Source organism: Solea senegalensis, linkage group LG7 (genome assembly GCF_019176455.1).
Source record: "Solea senegalensis isolate Sse05_10M linkage group LG7, IFAPA_SoseM_1, whole genome shotgun sequence".
NCBI lineage: Eukaryota > Metazoa > Chordata > Actinopteri > Pleuronectiformes > Soleidae > Solea > Solea senegalensis.
The window spans coordinates 22,864,247-22,881,600 of record NC_058027.1 but is presented as its reverse complement, the minus strand read 5'-3'; the positions used below and the strand labels follow the sequence as shown (position 1 = coordinate 22,881,600).

General features: G+C 40.1%; 1 protein-coding gene across 1 annotated transcript in view; it reads left to right on the top strand.

The window, feature by feature from the left end:
- Positions 1-17,354, top strand: part of LOC122772647 (CUB and sushi domain-containing protein 1-like) — a 292,253-nt gene that overhangs the window by 193,713 nt on the left and 81,186 nt on the right. The window contains exons 25-31 of the mRNA XM_044030836.1: positions 1,566-1,722; positions 3,666-3,857; positions 7,705-7,831; positions 8,378-8,589; positions 9,887-10,078; positions 12,429-12,567; positions 16,314-16,501. Coding sequence (XP_043886771.1) covers positions 1,566-1,722; positions 3,666-3,857; positions 7,705-7,831; positions 8,378-8,589; positions 9,887-10,078; positions 12,429-12,567; positions 16,314-16,501 — 1,207 coding nt within the window. The remainder of the gene's footprint in view (positions 1-1,565; positions 1,723-3,665; positions 3,858-7,704; positions 7,832-8,377; positions 8,590-9,886; positions 10,079-12,428; positions 12,568-16,313; positions 16,502-17,354) is intronic.

The window sequence follows — 17,354 nt, the reverse complement described above, 5'->3', positions numbered from 1 at the left end:
ACACATCCCAGGCTGCAGCTCTGTCTGGAACAAACCCGAGCTCCAGAGAATACTAAACAACCCTGAACCAAAACTTAAGATGCAGTTAATGTAAGCTGCACTTACTCCATCACTGGACCAAACTTTGAACCTGAATATCTTTCAAAATATTTGTCTGACAGGCTCAGGTTCAGACATCAATGATCTGCTTTGGCTCTAAAGAACAATCTGTGCATCTAATCATCATTTAGACGCTGTAACACAAGTTCATCATATGATAATCTCAACTTGGGTTTGTTTTGCCAAGTTGCACACATCTCCATGGCAGCCATTACTCTACCCAGTGTCTCACGACACACATTTCAGATGAATTACTACCACCTGTTTTGCCATGAACAGGTTGATGGTTATGATGCAAATGAGAATCAAAATCCACAGGAGACTGATGATAGGACTGAATTAGGAGAGCCTAAGTACCAACATATTCATCACTTTCATATTTCTTAATTCATTAATAAGAGAGAGAAAAAAAAACAGAAAACGGATCACTAAACAAAAGGCAAACTATGTCCTGAAAGACCCGTGGCATGTAATAAAGAAAAGAATGAAGATATTTCTCAACTCAATTTAAAAAAAAAAATACTACTCCTATTCTAGTCATACAAAGCTAAATGCAAATCTGTGAAGTATTCCTTTAATGCTGAAGCTTTTAGATTTTAAACTAGGGGTCCCAAAGTCATTTATGATGCACTTTTTCACTTATTTGTTGAAATCCTGATTGTCATTAATAAATCTGAAGCACTCAAGAGGATGATAAGTTAAAGATTCTTTCATATTTCATAGCTGTTGAATATATCAAGAGTCAAAACATGTCACTAAGACCTTTGTTAGGGCCAATAAATAAACCATTTGTGTCTGTAGCCCTCGTACTTCTGTAATATGATCAATCATTTCATTGTGACTGCAAGGGAAGAAATGTTGGGGAATATTTTCCAGGAAACGCATCAGTTTTACATTTTAAACTTTACTTTACTTTGAATCACAAACTTCACAACCGAGGACTCCTCAACCATGAAGGAGTCTTTTTTTTTCCTTTTTTAATTCAAGGCCTGCAATATGCCCTCTGTCAATGCTTGAAATTAAAGTGATACTCACATTCGGCGCTTCCCTCAGGAGCCAGACAGAAATTAAAACTGCAAAAATTCATTCCACCACATTTAATACAACATTTCAAAGAAAATCAACCCATTTTGTTTACCCACCATCAACATTTTGATTCTTAGCACTGTGGGACTTTCATCAGCAACTTCCATATTTATGGCTTTGTCTTTCAGTGGTTTCACAAGACCCATGGTAATACAAAGCAAAGTGCGTTATTCCTGAGACTCAGAAGTGTCTTACCTTCTTTGTTTGGTAATACTACAACTCACTGCACTGCAGAGTGTTTCCAGGCCTGGTTAGCAGAGCACGGTGTGTGTCAGGTAGACGTGGGCTCACTTAAAACTCGACAAAACCACACAAATCCCTGCGCCTCATGTTTTTATTCATGTTCTTTCGGGTCCTTGTTCCTTTGTGTTGATTGATAGGTATATGATGGAGAGAACACTTCATCCCGTCTCCTTGGCAACTTCACACGCGACGGCATGCTGGGTCATGTCATCAACAGTACGTCCAATCACTTGTGGCTTGAGTTCAACAGCAACGCCTCTGGAACGAATCAAGGCTTCCGCCTCTCATACACAAGTGAGTTATCTTTGAGAAAATTGTATCTGTTCTGTTCTGTATCTGAAAAAGAATTAGAAAGTGGAAGCAAAATACATGTATTTCCTCGATATTTTTCTACTTTTACAACACTGGTTTTGTGATTTCTGTCTCTTTCTCTCTCTCACACACACACAGACATTCACACACATCTCCACACACACACACAAACTGTAATCTGAAAGTCCTGAGTCGAAGGTGGATGATTTTTATAATTGAAAACTATACACACAGTGTTCTGCTTTGTGCCGCCAAGTGATCCTTCAGTGATACGTACCAAAGTGAAAAAGTTGTCATGTACTACAAAACTCTAGAGTAAAAAATGACCAAGCAATTCTGTTTCACTTCTGACAGATGAAGAGAGGCCAACAATCAGTTTACCTAGATGTTTCCCTCAGAGGTGGAACCCTTGCATATACTGCACACACTCTCTCTCTCTCTCTCTCTCTCTCTCTCTCTCTCCATATCTCTCAATCACGCTCTCACATATGCAACACACACCTCTTAATTGCTTTGAAGTCTGTTAAGAAGGCACGGCCAGCTGCTGTGTAAGTCAAACAGGCTGTTTAATGAGTATTTATCTGCACTTCAATTTAAAAGAAGGTGAGAAACCGTCACATCTGGGGCTGGACGACAGGGCTGAACGGAGGGACAAAAGGACGAAACGAGACGGCGCACGGACACTAGATGGATGCGCTGCGTGTCAGTTCAACCATTAGACGGTCGTTAATCTGCAAGTCATTAAACAGGAGAAGGTGTCACCTTCTGCAAACTTGTGGAAACAATATGGGTTGATGGATTGATGAGAGACAGAGAGTTATAGAAACTTTTAACAGGAGTGAAGCATCTCATCCAGAGAGAGAGGCGGTGAGTTTGTAAGTGGAGTCACAGACTGTTGAAAGAGCTTTATTGGTGCAGTAGAGTGAACTGGATTCAATCAACTGCACAAGGTTTTATCAAGAAGGGTTGACAGAGGTGAGATACATCTCTAAGGTAAGGTAAGGTAAGGCAAGGTAAGGTAGGTTGCTGTGTTCACAGATCATTTCGTCTCGCTCCCTCACTGCTATTTGAAGAGGCGAAAGGACAATCTTATTAACTTTCTTCAAATTACTGTGGTCAAAGTCCGCGAGTGTTACTTTACATTCATTATATTTGGTTGCAAAGTGGTCTGTAAACGCTTTCTTTCCTCCATCCATTCGTCTATTTTCTTGCCTTTTGCCTGTGGTCAAATGGCAGAGGCATCAGGTAAATCCTGGGAGACGTCCCTCTCCCGGAATAGATTAAATAATATTAAAGTTATTAATCTTGTTTAGTAGTTATTTTAACCTGATTAGATGTACAATAACCTCACTTCAGTACGATGTCATGTTGACTAAAATGCTCGAGCCCAATTCCATTGATAGTGAACAGCTTATTACATATTGAGTTTCAGTTCAAATGATGTTGTAGTTAGAGGAAGAAGTTAGTGTGTCTTTATTTACCTGTCCTGAAACTTTCATTGTCCTTGTTGTTCCTGTCCTTTTCAGTGTTTTTTTGTTTGTTTTTTTCAAATGCACAGTATATATTTCTTGTTTCTGGGAGATTTATTTCCATAGTTTTATGGAGGAAACACATTTTCAATCCTTAAACATTGCTGCTAGAGCTACTCACCCATATACAGTATATATACTGTATATATCTGCGTGTTTTTTTTCTTTAAATATCATGGAAACAAGCACGAGTAGAATTTTAAAAAAAAAATGCTCAGAAGCTTTCACCACAACTGTCACATAGTATTTCAGCACGACGTGAACTCCACACAGTGTTTTCAGCACTGACTGTTCAAATTAAGAAAAAGTAGAGAGACTGAGGAGGGAAAAATAGTGTGACCTCTGTCCAAAATGGCTCTGAATCACCCGGTGCCTTCTGTGTGTGTCTCTCTCCAGGTTTTGACTTGGTGCACTGTGAGGAACCAGGTGTCCCCAGTTATGGCTACAAGATACAGGACGACGGTCATTATGCCAACACGTTTGTCCTCTACTCCTGCAACCCTGGATACAGTCTCCATGGCAGCAGCACTCTCACGTGTCTCAGCGGGGACAGACGTGTCTGGGACAAACCACTTCCTTCCTGTCTTGGTTAGTATGTCGGTGTCTTGTTGTTGTTGTTGTTGTGGAAATATTTGGATATTAAATATGCCTTCCTGTGGCTTGTAATAAGATTATAGTGTGTTTTAAGGGCGGTGTGGTGAGGTTGCAAAGATAAGTGATGACTATGTGAATTGAACTTTGATAAATTTATAATGTAAGTCAGACTACTTTCTTTTACCCCGAAGCTTCGCTCAGTATTTCATGCCAAGTACTTTGACACAAGCCTTAGCTTTCACTTCTCTTTTCAGTAGACACAATAAATAGAATATTCTATCAGGAGAGAGTTTTCACGAGTCCACGCTAAAGCGACAGCGATGGCCAGAAGCATTGTGTTTTCGGGTTGTGCGTCTGCTTCATCCATCACATTCCTTTGAAGGCAGTGTTTCAGCAGCACCTTCAGGGGAATCTGTTCAGATTTGGCCCCAAAAGTTCAGCCGGACTCAAGGGTGAACTAATGGCGGTCGGAGATCGAACAAGGAACAAGAGGCAATGTGAGAAGGAGAAAAGGTGCAGGTCATTAACAAACCACCACGACTTTCTGCCCTATCAGAGTTTTATGTGAGTCCCTAACAATACAAGAAAGATGCCATAGGCCATTTTATTTAGAGCCACAGATCCAATAATTAAAAGGTCAAGGTCCCTGGGACGGCATGAAAATATGTTTTGACCTTAACTCAAGACTTCTCTACTTATGTGGGACGAGTCAGACATGGATTTTTGAAACTGTGGCTTTTGCACAATGACAATGTAGACCTGAGTAAAAATATACCCAGATTCACAAAACTGATAACTGTGACGTCTTACTTTAAATAATTCCCATCACCATGTGTCAATGCAGCCAGAATCGTGGCAATAAATCCACCTGAGCTATCACAGAGGACTACTTGAAAGAAAGAATCTGGTATTTAGAGAGTGATTAATAGACTAACAATTTGTTCTAACTGTAAAGGTCTTCCACATAAAGCCAACTGAGATTGGACCCAAGTGAATAAGCCATTACCTGATCCTATAGTGACTCTCTTGATTTGACCATTATGGGATATGGTATAACTTAGCTCCTGAAGCATATTTAAAGACATCATTATCATAAAGATACTTAATTTGATGTGATTATACACTAATGAAAACATACATAATGTCATTTATGCCATTTTTCCCTGATAGACCCTGTTTTACTCATGGAATGACAATAAACATCTTCCATTCTTTTAGTTTCCCTTGACCTCATATAGCAACAACCTTCTAATTCGTAAATGCCATGTAAAAACCACAAAAGGATCCATAAAACTACTAAAGATACTTATATATGTACATAAATGTATTGTAGAGTTTGAAGGAAGCCAATGAGAGTAGGAAGTCAAATATAACATCATTGTGATCATGACTGCTGCTGCATTTAGTAAAGGTTTGTACATCTGGAAGAATAGAGGCTGGCTCCCATCCAGATAGTAAAAATACATTAGCTTTACTTGGCACTTGGTAGCTTTTAATTTAGTCGGAGATAAGTGTAACATAAAACAAATCATTTTTTTTTGCTTTGGAGTCAAGTTAAAGTCAATTTATGTTTTGAGTCCAGCTTGTACAGCTGGTCATTCTGTGGCAGCATGAGCTTGATGTTAAAATCTCACATATTTATTTGTCCACAACTGATTTTTTTTTTGTGAATTTGCATTTTTTTTCCAACACACTTTCTCTGTTAATATTTCTACCTATTTTTCTAACCTGCCAGCACACCTGAACTCTCTGAGGTGGAACACGGCTCTTGTAGTTTCTAATAGCAACTAAAAAGTTTGTGTGTGTGTGTGTGTGTGTGTGTGTCAGTCATTAATTCTTATCTGCTCTGTTTCTACCTTACTGTCACTGCCTTACTTTCGGTGAGCCAGCAACCAAGAGAGTACTTGCTGACAGAGCCCTGAGCTTACTAATGTACCGCTATAGGTAGCATTGTATTTTCTCTATTTTTCACATGGTTGCATGGAGCACTTGCCTCTCTGCCTCCCTGAATATTTCCATCCCAGGCTGTCTGGCTTGGTCCCACACTTGTCCCACAGAGATGAGGAGCTGGCTTTGCCTCGGGCACCAGTCTTCTTTCTCTCAAACAGAGAGGAGGTCTACCACTCTGGGACTCCTTTATTTTCATGCTTTCTCTCCCTCTATTCATGCACAACACCTGTCTGTCTCACACTCTGTATTTGTGTGTGTTATTCTTTCTGTGGAAAATGCAGTCGTCATCAACCCAGACCAACTAAATGACTCCTGTTTTTTTTTGATCTCTGAGATTCACAAAGAGAAAAGTATGTTTTTTCTGGCTTTAGCTGGTTTGGTTTGTGTACATTTGTTTTATGTGTGCTCTGTGCCTGGTTACACTGTAGTGCAACAGCAGTAGGTTGTCACATTACTGCGGATTGTGCGAGCTGTGTTAATGGCGCCCTCTTGACTCGCACAAACACACAATGTGCACAACACAAACATAAAGCCTTCTCTGAACCAAACTGCCTCCTAATCAGCAGTGATCTGATGGCTCTGTGTTCTATCATGTGTACCTTGTTTACCATGATGAGTTCAAATTTGCCCCAAGCCTTATTCCACCCCTCTTGCTCCTCACTTTTGAAAGCAACAATAAACCCATACAAAAGGGCAGTTATCGCACGTGCATGAAACATTTTCTTCGCATTGCACATCTTAGAGACAAAACACCCATCAAAGTCATTCACTCACCTTGAAAGTGTATCACAGTAGAGATGATAATTCAAGGTTGATTTAATGATTCAGCATTTCTTAACTGATTCTCCTTTAACGCAACCTTCACACCTCAGAGTAATTTATTGCAAAGTAGGGGCACCGTCGCTTACAGAGATGAATTGAAATGTTAATGGGGCTGGAAAAGCTGGATACAAATGTATTGAGAAAAGAGGACTTCATAGATCCCGAAAGTTTGGCCATTTGTCTATCTGTTGTTATGGAGATGTGCATGAGTTAGAAGTGTAGAAGATTTATTTCCCTTCACTCTTTACAAGCTCAAAAAGTGTCAGACAAAGTTTATTCCAATCCACGAGGTAAACCGAGGTTAGATGAGAGATGAGATGAGACATTGTTATATTATAATGACCACGCTCTACATATAAGAAAATTAAATGTCAGTTTACCGGGGTGTTTCTGAATGTAAACAGGTTTAATTTATAAATGTTGTTTATCAGCTATAACATTGCATTTTTACTGCCCCATTTTGTATTATATTGAGTGTTTTATTCTTTATGTCTAGGAGAAGAAGTATGATCCCCAGGCTGATTGGTAGAGTTTTCTGATACCATGGAATTGTTTACAGCGGGGGTGTCAAACTCATTTTAATTCAGGGGTCACATCTGACGCAATTCGATCTCAAGTGGGCCAGACCAGTAAAATAATAGCATAATAACTTATGAACGAGGAATGGTGTTTTACATTTAACGAAGTATCTGTTTACAAAACGTTTTATGAACAACCTGACATTTCAACAACAACTTACAGATCACAGGTCACAGGTCTATGAAACTGACACAATAATTTTTTTTAACATTATGAGCACATTGTAATCATAATGTGCCCTTTGTTGGGCCGGGTCTGTTTGACACCCATGGTTTACAGCATCTGTACAAATTATCTTGACTGTGATCAAATTATTAGCATGACATCATATTTACTACCGAGCATACATGGTTAGAGAAGTGCTATGAGTAATTGGAAAGGTAAAAAGTTGTCGTCTGTTTTGCCATTGTGTGAGTCGTACATTTTTACTGTACAGTGTTTTTTTTTCACCTGTGATGTTTCCTCATCCCTTTGTCTCACGTCCTTGTAGCGGAGTGTGGAGGTCACATCACTGGAGCGGTGTCTGGACGGATACTGTCTCCGGGATATCCTGCTCCTTATGACAATAATCTGCACTGTACCTGGACAATAGAGGCTGACACAGGCAAGACTATCAGGTAATCATGGATGGAGCACATGCTGGATCAAAAAGTGTTATGTGAATATGTGAATATGTGTCTGCTCAAGTGCTTTGCTCCAGCTTAGATGGGAGTTATTTACTGGCTGCACTATTATGAGGAAATAATGAAGTATTTGTATAGAACACAAACAGGTGAAACTATAATTGGTGGTTCAATCCGGGGGTCTTGGGCCTAAGAAGACCTATGGATGTCAGCATTTACTGTAAATAGACAACCACATTGTGTGCAAACCATGAAACAAGCAAACATGAGCTACTATTTCCATCCTGGGCAGGACAATGTGCAAGGTAGAGGCAGACACTCAAAAACACTGGCAGGTAATAATATATTCTCTAATTAGAGATAAACGGTCACTGTCACAGCTACTGCTGTGTCATAGAGTACAACTCATTAGTCATTATGCCACCTCCATGTTTCTCAACAAACTGTGGCTGCTGCTAATGTTTGTGAGTGAATAAGCAGTTCCTTCTTTTTTTTGCTCTGGATCTCACTGACATATTCTTTCTTTCTGTGTTTCTCCAGTCTCCACTTTATCGTCTTTGACACCGAGATCGGCCACGACATCCTGAGAGTTTGGGACGGTCCATCTGGGCCGTCGGACAGGGGGATCCTTCTGAAGGAGTGGTCCGGCCCGGCCTTACCCGAAGATATTCACTCGACTTTCAACATACTCACACTGCAGTTTGATTCCGATTATTTCATCAGCAAGCAAGGGTTTTCCATACAGTTCTCCAGTGAGTAGCCTGAACTCCAAATCAAATTCATTCACATTAAAAAAAAATGTTTTTCAAGAACCAAAATTGAACCATGATTCCACTAAATCACTGGTTTGGGTGGTCTGCTCCTCTCTATACCCTGGGTTCATTTATGAAGAAAAACCAATTATCAAATTAGCAATTCATTTTTGCTGCGTAACACTTAGTTTCTTAGTTATTATACAAAACTCATTTATATTGGCTAGAGGCAAATTAATCAGGAATTAATGTTACGTTTAACAGGATTTCTGAAAAACCTTTAGCCAAAGAATCAAATGAGATATTTAATATCTCACCCTGGGACTTGGGCTTACTAAGTACTTCAAGATACCAGTGGTGGATCAGAGGTATGGTAACAAATCTATGAGTAGATGATAACCAAAATGATGTAATTCTAAGGGTTGACGTGAGATGTTAGATGTTCATTTGCAATCATTCATTACTTCATCAAACACCTTCAGTCGAAGGTGAAACAGCAGTTTCTTGTGTTCTGTCAGTGGACAGGTGACCTTTACTGTTTGCTCCACTAAACCCCAAAATGCACCGTCCTATTAGAAGCAGTGGCTTAAATCAGAGTGAATCAGTGTTTCTGTGGCAAGAAAAAAAATAAACATGAGGCACACAGTCTGCCTGAAGAGAGAGCGGCACAGTAACATCGCACAAAAGGAAGCTGAATTCATAAATGACATTTTGAGCAGCAAATGTTCCTGGTTGTTTTTATGATTTCTAATCTTTTTACAGTCATTATCTCACAGCTGTTTGGAATAAATGTGAGACCCAACAAGGTGCCTGAACCCACTGATTTAAAATCAATCAACTCATCATTGCTAATCCATATGTTTTTCATTTTAACCTTTTATTATTATTATTTCACAAACGGATCAAACAGAAGCGTTGTTGCTACATTGTTTTTTAAACACAACTGCAAACACGTGAAACCTCTGCGCCACGAGTTTGATTGTCATATAAAAAGCAGTATAATTAACCCGAGTAAACACACTGCGATGCCTGAGGGGGGAACCACTAATTAAAAAACAAAAAGGAATGCCAGGTCAAATTTGATTGAACTGATGATCCATTTATCAGCAACAGTAGTTGCTGACTAGTCAGGGTAAACACGAGCTTATACGAGCGTCTCTCTCCAGCTGCCAGTTATTGTCAGGTACAATAACAAAATGATGACAAAAGAAGATAACACTATATAAAGTGGGCCACTTTTCTCCTCCACAAACAGTACGTCAATATCAGTTTATCTGTTTCACACGCTTCAATACAGCCACTACAGCGACGACCTGCAACGACCCCGGCATCCCGGTGAATGGCTCTCGATACGGCGACAGCAAGGAGCCCGGGGACAGCATGACATTCCAGTGTGACCCTGGTTATCAGCTGGAAGGTCAGAACACCATCACATGTGTGCGGATGGATAACAGATTCTACTGGCAACCGGATCCTCCGACGTGTATAGGTATGGGGCATGAATCACCGTGTGGATAATTTACTACCCGGCTGAGATAAAATGTGACATCACGGCGTGATAAGTGACACATCAGTGTCTTTAAAAAATATCATACACTAAACACCCAGTCATTCAGATTCTTAGACAGTGTCCAGACACCAACACTTTGCTTTTATGAATACACCCGATGATGGAAGTCTCAGGACGAGACTTTATAGTCTTAAGTTATATCTAAAGCCTGAAGTTTCCTCTAACTTTGACAATAAACATGACAGATGAGGTCTCATAAGTGCCCCTGCATTTTTCTGCTGTTACTCACATACTTTTCATAGAGATAAACTGACTGATTACTGATGTGCTGATTGTGAAGTTCGGGGTTTATACTGACATTTTTGTTGTTGGTGTTCTTTTAAAAACACTACAAATTCCTGAACAGTTTTTAAGACTTCCATCTCTTCACACTTTTTTTTACTATGCCCATGGCCAAGTGTAAAGGGAACTGGGCTTGTAACCGGAGGGTCACCGGTTCGAGGTCAAAAAGGGCTGGGGTAGATACCTTGAGCAAGGTACCCAATCCCCATTGCTCCCTGGGCACTGCACAGTGTGGCTGCCCACTGCTCCTAATTCTAGGATGGGTTAAATGCAGAGAAAGAAAAGGGATTAATAAAGTACGGAAAAAACAAACAAACACAAATTTAGATAGAAGCTTTGATCACAAAATTCTATTTGCTGATGTAGATATGAATATTGGTGGATACTGATGTACACCTGATAAATGATGGAGCGCTGATTGATGTTTACTGATTCTGAGGAAAGTGGCTGAAGCATTAGACACATTGAGCATGTGACCGTTCTGGACAAGCAGAATTTGTATAAATGATCATCACGGAGGCCGCCTGCTGCTTTCACATCCCCTTCCACGTGTCATTCACACAACTGTGCTGCACTTTGTGTTTCACTCCGCCACTTTGAGATGTGCTTCCCCTCTTTCATTTTTCTCCTCGGCTCCATTAGTCACACTCGACTACCTCACTAAAGGAGGAAAGTGACTTCCAGCCATGACACTTTGTCTTTTTTTTTCCGAGTCAAAAAATACAGGAATACAAGGTCAATACCAAAACAAGATGTAATCTGTAAGGCAACAAGACTCTTCACTATTCTTATCCATCAGAACAACGAAGTCTACAGTGTTACAGCCCAACAACACACCTGTGGCATATTTCCAGAAATCTCCTGCTTATACTTTGTCGTTGTCAGCTGCAGAACTGCGTGACTTTATAAGGCATTAAAAAGAGGGCATCAAGTTTCTTTCCTTTTTTTATTCTACTTATTATCCAGCTCAGTTTCACACATGATCTCTAATGTCAAGTCACTCAAACCAGACTCCCATTAAGGTCCTGGGCTGCTGGACTTTATTCAAGAACCAGGGAGGAGGTATGGCGTGACATTCAGCTCGGATGCTAATAAAAATTCATGCAGCATGTAGCATGTGGCCCATCCCTCCCTCAGCTTGGAGCAAAGGAGTAGTCATTTGTCCCTCTGTTAGCTGCCATAATCTCTCTATATCAGCCAGCACTATCAGGAAGTCCTCCAGCACAGTCACAGAGGCCAGTAATTTGCCTGTGAATCACATTATGCCGTTGCCTCTGACTCGGCACCATACGAACTCATGTGTCTTAAATTCTCACTTCATTTTCTCTCTTAGTTCCCTGCCATGCTTCCATCTCCTACACTTGAACCACAAATGGCGAAATCCTCTGTGTTTAAAAGCTCCCAAGATTAAGCCAACATTGTACACAATTGCTGACTGTCTAAGTGTGTGTGTGTGTCTGTGTGTCCATGAGTGATTCACAACTATTAATGGCTTTGTTTACCTCTGTTTCACTGTTAATAATCCATTCACACCCACCTGCCACCCCCACGACACCTCAGTGTGCTTCATATTCTGCTGAATCCATATCTGTCTCTCTTGCCAGTATCTCTTTCCTTCTTTCTGGCTTGTTGTGGTATAACGGGACCACCAGGTGCGATTTTCTCTGCTAACTGCCCCCAGTGCTACGCTCTGTAACTAAATCTCAACATCTCTCCCTGTCTGCCTTTTGCTCTTTCACCCGCTCCCACTACCTGTGGATGTAATATTAGCAGTCCACTAGGCATAATTCTCCCTCTCCCAGCCAACGCCTGCCATACCTCACATCACTAGCGCACCGTGTTCCACTCTGCCAGCCTGTGGGGGTTACATGAGTGGTCAGTCAGGGGCGATTCTATTTCCAAATTAGCTTTAGCCAAATGCTGTCTCATCATCTTTTTGTCTCTCATCCCGGTTTTTGTCTGTCTCTCGTTTTTTGCCCGTCGACAGCCACCTGTGGGGGGAACGTCAGCGGACCGTCTGGAGTCATTCTGTCTCCAAACTACCCTCAGCCTTATCCCCCTGGGAAAGAATGTGACTGGAGAGTCCGAGTCAACCCTGACTTTGTCATCGCCCTCATCTTCAAAAGGTAGGCCAGGAGATATTTTTGAACTATTTTGAATTAGGGCGATCACTGCCCAACACCCACATTTCACCACGGCACATGGTATTTATATTTAATTTAAAAAAGGGGGCTCAGAGGGAGTGCCAACAGTATGACAACAAATAACAAAGGCAGCAACGAGGACGCTCCATTGGTTTATTTTTGGACCTGTCCTCGTATGTAACTATCCTGAGAATGTTCATTTTTATATTTTTTTACAACCGCACATCACCCACTCTGCTCCTGCTCACTCCTCATTATGTCGACAGGAACTGCCATCACACAATTATTATTATTATTTTATTTTTTTTTGTGAAAGATTGCCCAGAGCAGCCCAGAGTCATTCTTTTTTTAGGAGGTGTGCGTCTCCTTCCTCATGTGTCCCCTCCACACTGTGTGTCTCCCTCTTAAACTGTGCACTCTTGCTACTACTGCACATGTTGTAGTTGCAGCCAGTGGTATTGTCACTTTCATTTCCCCCGCCCCCTGCACAGTTCCAACGGTCATTTTATTGACTTTATTTTAACCAGTTGTCCTCATTTGACACAGAAACACAACAGAATTATTCTCTTGATTTGTATTTTTTCTTCTGTATTCTGAGAGGAAGTGGTCACGTCCAAAAACCGTTCTGAAAGTGTAATATCCCAAATCAACGGTCAAGACAAACATTTTGTTAAAATGAAGTTTTTTTACCTCCCTCAATGGACTTGTTTCACAAATCTAGTTTAGTAGAAATGTATTTTTGGTGTAGACTGTGCGTGACTCACCGTGAAGCAGACAGAGCGAAAACAAGGTCTCTGCTGTACAGTCAGGGCACAGGCTCGGGTTAGTCTGATGTCAGTTAATGCAGTTATTAAACCCATTTGTGTGGAGGCGATTTCTAATATACAATAAAATCCACATACAACACAAGTTGCTACAGTAGTTTATAGATTAGTTAGCGGCATAGAATGTTTGTTTGTTTTTTTAAAAATGGAGCAACCTCCTTGGTCCAGAAAGTGAAGCTAAGTCACATGCTCTTTGTAATATGATAATGTGAAAAAAAGAAAAAGAAATTGGAGATGACCAACGTATTAAACTCAACAGGTTGATGTGGGGGTGATTATTTCAATAATCTAAATATTCATTTTCTTGGCAGTCTGGGCTTCAATAATTTCCTACACAAATTGTTTTATATGGAGGTGTTTTTGACATATGTATAATATATAACCCATATTATATTGCAGGTCACAGTGGTTATGTGCCTCTGTCCAAAGCTGAATTGAAGACTGCAGTTTCACATGTAGTAAAGAAGAGATAAAAGCAAAGCAGAGCTTCCTCAGATTGCCAAAGGGACTGATGACCCAATTTTGCCTTTATGTTTCTCAGCTAAAGAGATAATTTCCCTCTTTCTTTCTTTTTTTTGTTACCGTGAGACAGTTATGCGTCATTTATTTGCTATAATTGTGTTTTATGATCTCACATGAGATGAACTTCCTTCAACCAACCACAGATGAATATTCACAAGCCTTTAAGGCACAATTATGTCCATATCTAACTGACCCTTGTTTTTTTTATACCAATGCTAAAAAAAAGAGTGGCTTTGTAAAATAAGTGAAATTATATTCCATAAATGCACCGTCTCCTGACTGCTTACTTTACAGACGAGCGTTTGATGATATAATTTGCTTAAAGAAACAAACGCCTCCTCTTGTTTGTGGGAGCACAATGAATTTTTTTCAAGTCTTGAGTCTTTACAAACTTCTTTAGGCAGAGATTACAGCCCTGTTCTATTTCTGCTCAGTGAGATATTTGTGTTCTCTATTTTTTATGACATTTAGTAGCTGAAGCGTTCAGACCTGGAATGGATCACTAATGCAATAGGTATTAACAGGGATCATTTTAATGCTTTGTCAGTACAAAAGGGCTCATGAGCTGTTAAGCCCACGCTGCATGAGATACAAACGCAGGTTTTTACACATTTCTTTGCATTTCTTTTAACTTTGCTCGCGATTATATGCGTTCTTTGTTCAGTTCAACGAAGTAATTTAGATATTAAACATTATTTTTTAATCCGTGTATGTGATAACCTCGGAAACTTGGAAACTTACATTATTTCCATCATCATCATTTCCTCCCCTTTATTGGCATTTATTTCTACAATTTTCAGTGAATTACAACCATTATAAATACTTGCAGAAATGTGTGAGTACTGTGCTTAGAGCATAAATGCACAGTTTTGCGTTGTGAGGTAAATGATGGCACAGATAGCATGTGTGCGTGCACTTACCTCTCTATTACTGTGAGGACAACATGAAGCCCCTTTTCCACCTATGGTCCCAGCTCGACTCGCCTCAACACATTTCCATTACAATATAGTACCTCCTCAACGTGGGCGGAGTCATCACTGCATGGCTACGTGTAACTGCCGTGACTGTGACTTACATGCGACACACAGAAACGCAGTTGTTTTCAGTGTAACTGAATCATTAGAGTCAGTTCATTGAAAATATTTGTTCAGTACTTCCTCCATGACGGAAGCACCGACACCGCCTGACACAGTCACTGGACTGAAATACAGCAGCAGGGTTTGTGATGCAGCTCTCTGTCACTAAATACTCCAGACTCCTCTGTTAAATACTGAGATTGTAGACGTTTCCCTGGTAATTCCTGGAGATTAACCCACATTTTTAGGATTGTTTTTGCCGATCTACAGTTCGTCATTGTTCGGCTTGATTCTTGTGTCAGACGTCTTGCTCATGCCTCTTCCTGTGAAGGCACTCTGACCAATCAGTGGCCGGCAGTCAGGTACTAAGAAAAAAGTACCAGGTATTCTCGCTAGTGGAAACGCAAAATAACCGTGCCGCGCCAAGGAGAGTCGTGCCGAGTCAAGGAGATTGATTGTTGTGTGGACATTTTGGCCAGACCTCACAACGTAAAGGGCTTTTTGAGGGTTAAGACTTTGGAAGGTTTTCACATGTCAATTGTCTGTGATTGCTGTGTGTTTTCAAGAGAGAAGGTTTAACATAAACATTGAGTTTGAGTTCTCTGTGTGTGTGTGTGTGTGTGTGTGTGTGCGTATGAGTGTTTTTGTAAACATTCATATCAATTTGTTTCAGTGTGACAAGTGAGAGACAGGGCTGAGGCAACCGCTGCACTGTCAGTGCAAACCTTAAGACTGTGCTTGTGTGTGTGTGTGCGAGAGAGAGATATACTTTTACTCTCATGAGTACCAGACGTCTACATGTATGTTTTAACAAGATGAGGAAAAGTTTTCCAAGTCAAACCGAGCAAAACTTTTACAAGTCGGACCATTCAGGATTAATTTAAGAATATTTCGAGGTGTCGGTGTTTTGTGCTGCGAAAACCAGTCTTTACACATATCAGAGAATGATATGAGATGTTTACATTTGTTTCAAAATAATGTGACACCAAGACATTTAACCACTGCTCTATTAGACTGAGTAATGCAAACAGTTATAACCTCCATCCTCATGCTCAGACAAGTGGGTTCACTCTGGATTAATTAAAGGGAGTCCAATAATAGCAACACTGACAGGTTCCCAGGCAAGATACACTAACACAAATGAATATCGATTTGGCATGATTTTTGGTGTGTTTTAGTCGAGATTTATCCCAATTCTTTTCAGATATAAGTTAATACACATCACTGGGTTGTTGTTACACACAAGTAATCAAACTTTCTTGATTTCCAAAGCTAACTTTCTCTGTGTCCTTCTCTCTTGTTTTAGTTTCAACATGGAGCCAAGTTATGACTTCCTGCACATCTACGAGGGTGAAGACTCTAATGGGCCATTACTTGCAAGTCTCCAAGGCAACCAGGCCCCAGAGCGAATAGAGAGCAGTGGTAACAGTCTCTTCCTGGCATTCAGATCTGATGCCTCATTGGGCATGTCTGGCTTTGCCATTGAATATAGAGGTAATTAAACCCAAATAGTGCGACCTAACATTCTGTTCTTTTCCAATGAGACTGCATGCATTTTAAAGTACTAGAATTCATATTAGTTTCAGTATCCCTCAGACGTATTGTAGCAGCAGTAACAGTAATGGCTATGCAACAGAACACTATTAAAGGTACAGTATTGGAGTTGTACGTGAGTACAACAAGTACATTAAGTTTATTCTCAAGTTCAAAGCTACAAAATAAACTAAATCATATTGACACAATACTCTATTGTGTTATTGGCCCTGATGAGAAATTTAGTTCTGTATTATGTTTAATTTACTTTTATTTATATTCATTTTTCCCTTTTTTTCATTTCATGTGGGCTCATTTACTCAGAATATAGTGGATATTTTTGTTTTTTTAGCAACAGAAAGTAAACAAACTGCCTCAAGACACATCATTTTAGCAGGTGTTTACAAGGTGTGTTTCTCTCCTCATTGCATTTGCATTTAAGGGAGGATCACAGAAATAATGGGAAGAGACATGTTGACAGCGGTTGATTATGTATTCAGCTGCTCAGGTTGTGCAATTCGAGCACCGGCACAGATCTGATTTATGAGAGACGCGCGGAAGATTGTGGTGGGAGAGAGAATAATACGTCTATCTTTGTACCGCAAAAGAAATCAATTATCAATCATTAGAAGCAGAAATTAAGGATTAAGGCCTTTGTTAATGCACACATTATCTGATTACTGTTACATAAAACACTAATGGATGGGTCATTTTGCTTTGTGTTTATCAGACCTTTCTTTTTTTTTTCTTAAATGGACCATCAGTGAACTATAAAACCACTACAGGCATCTTTAACTTCAAAATTACACTTCTT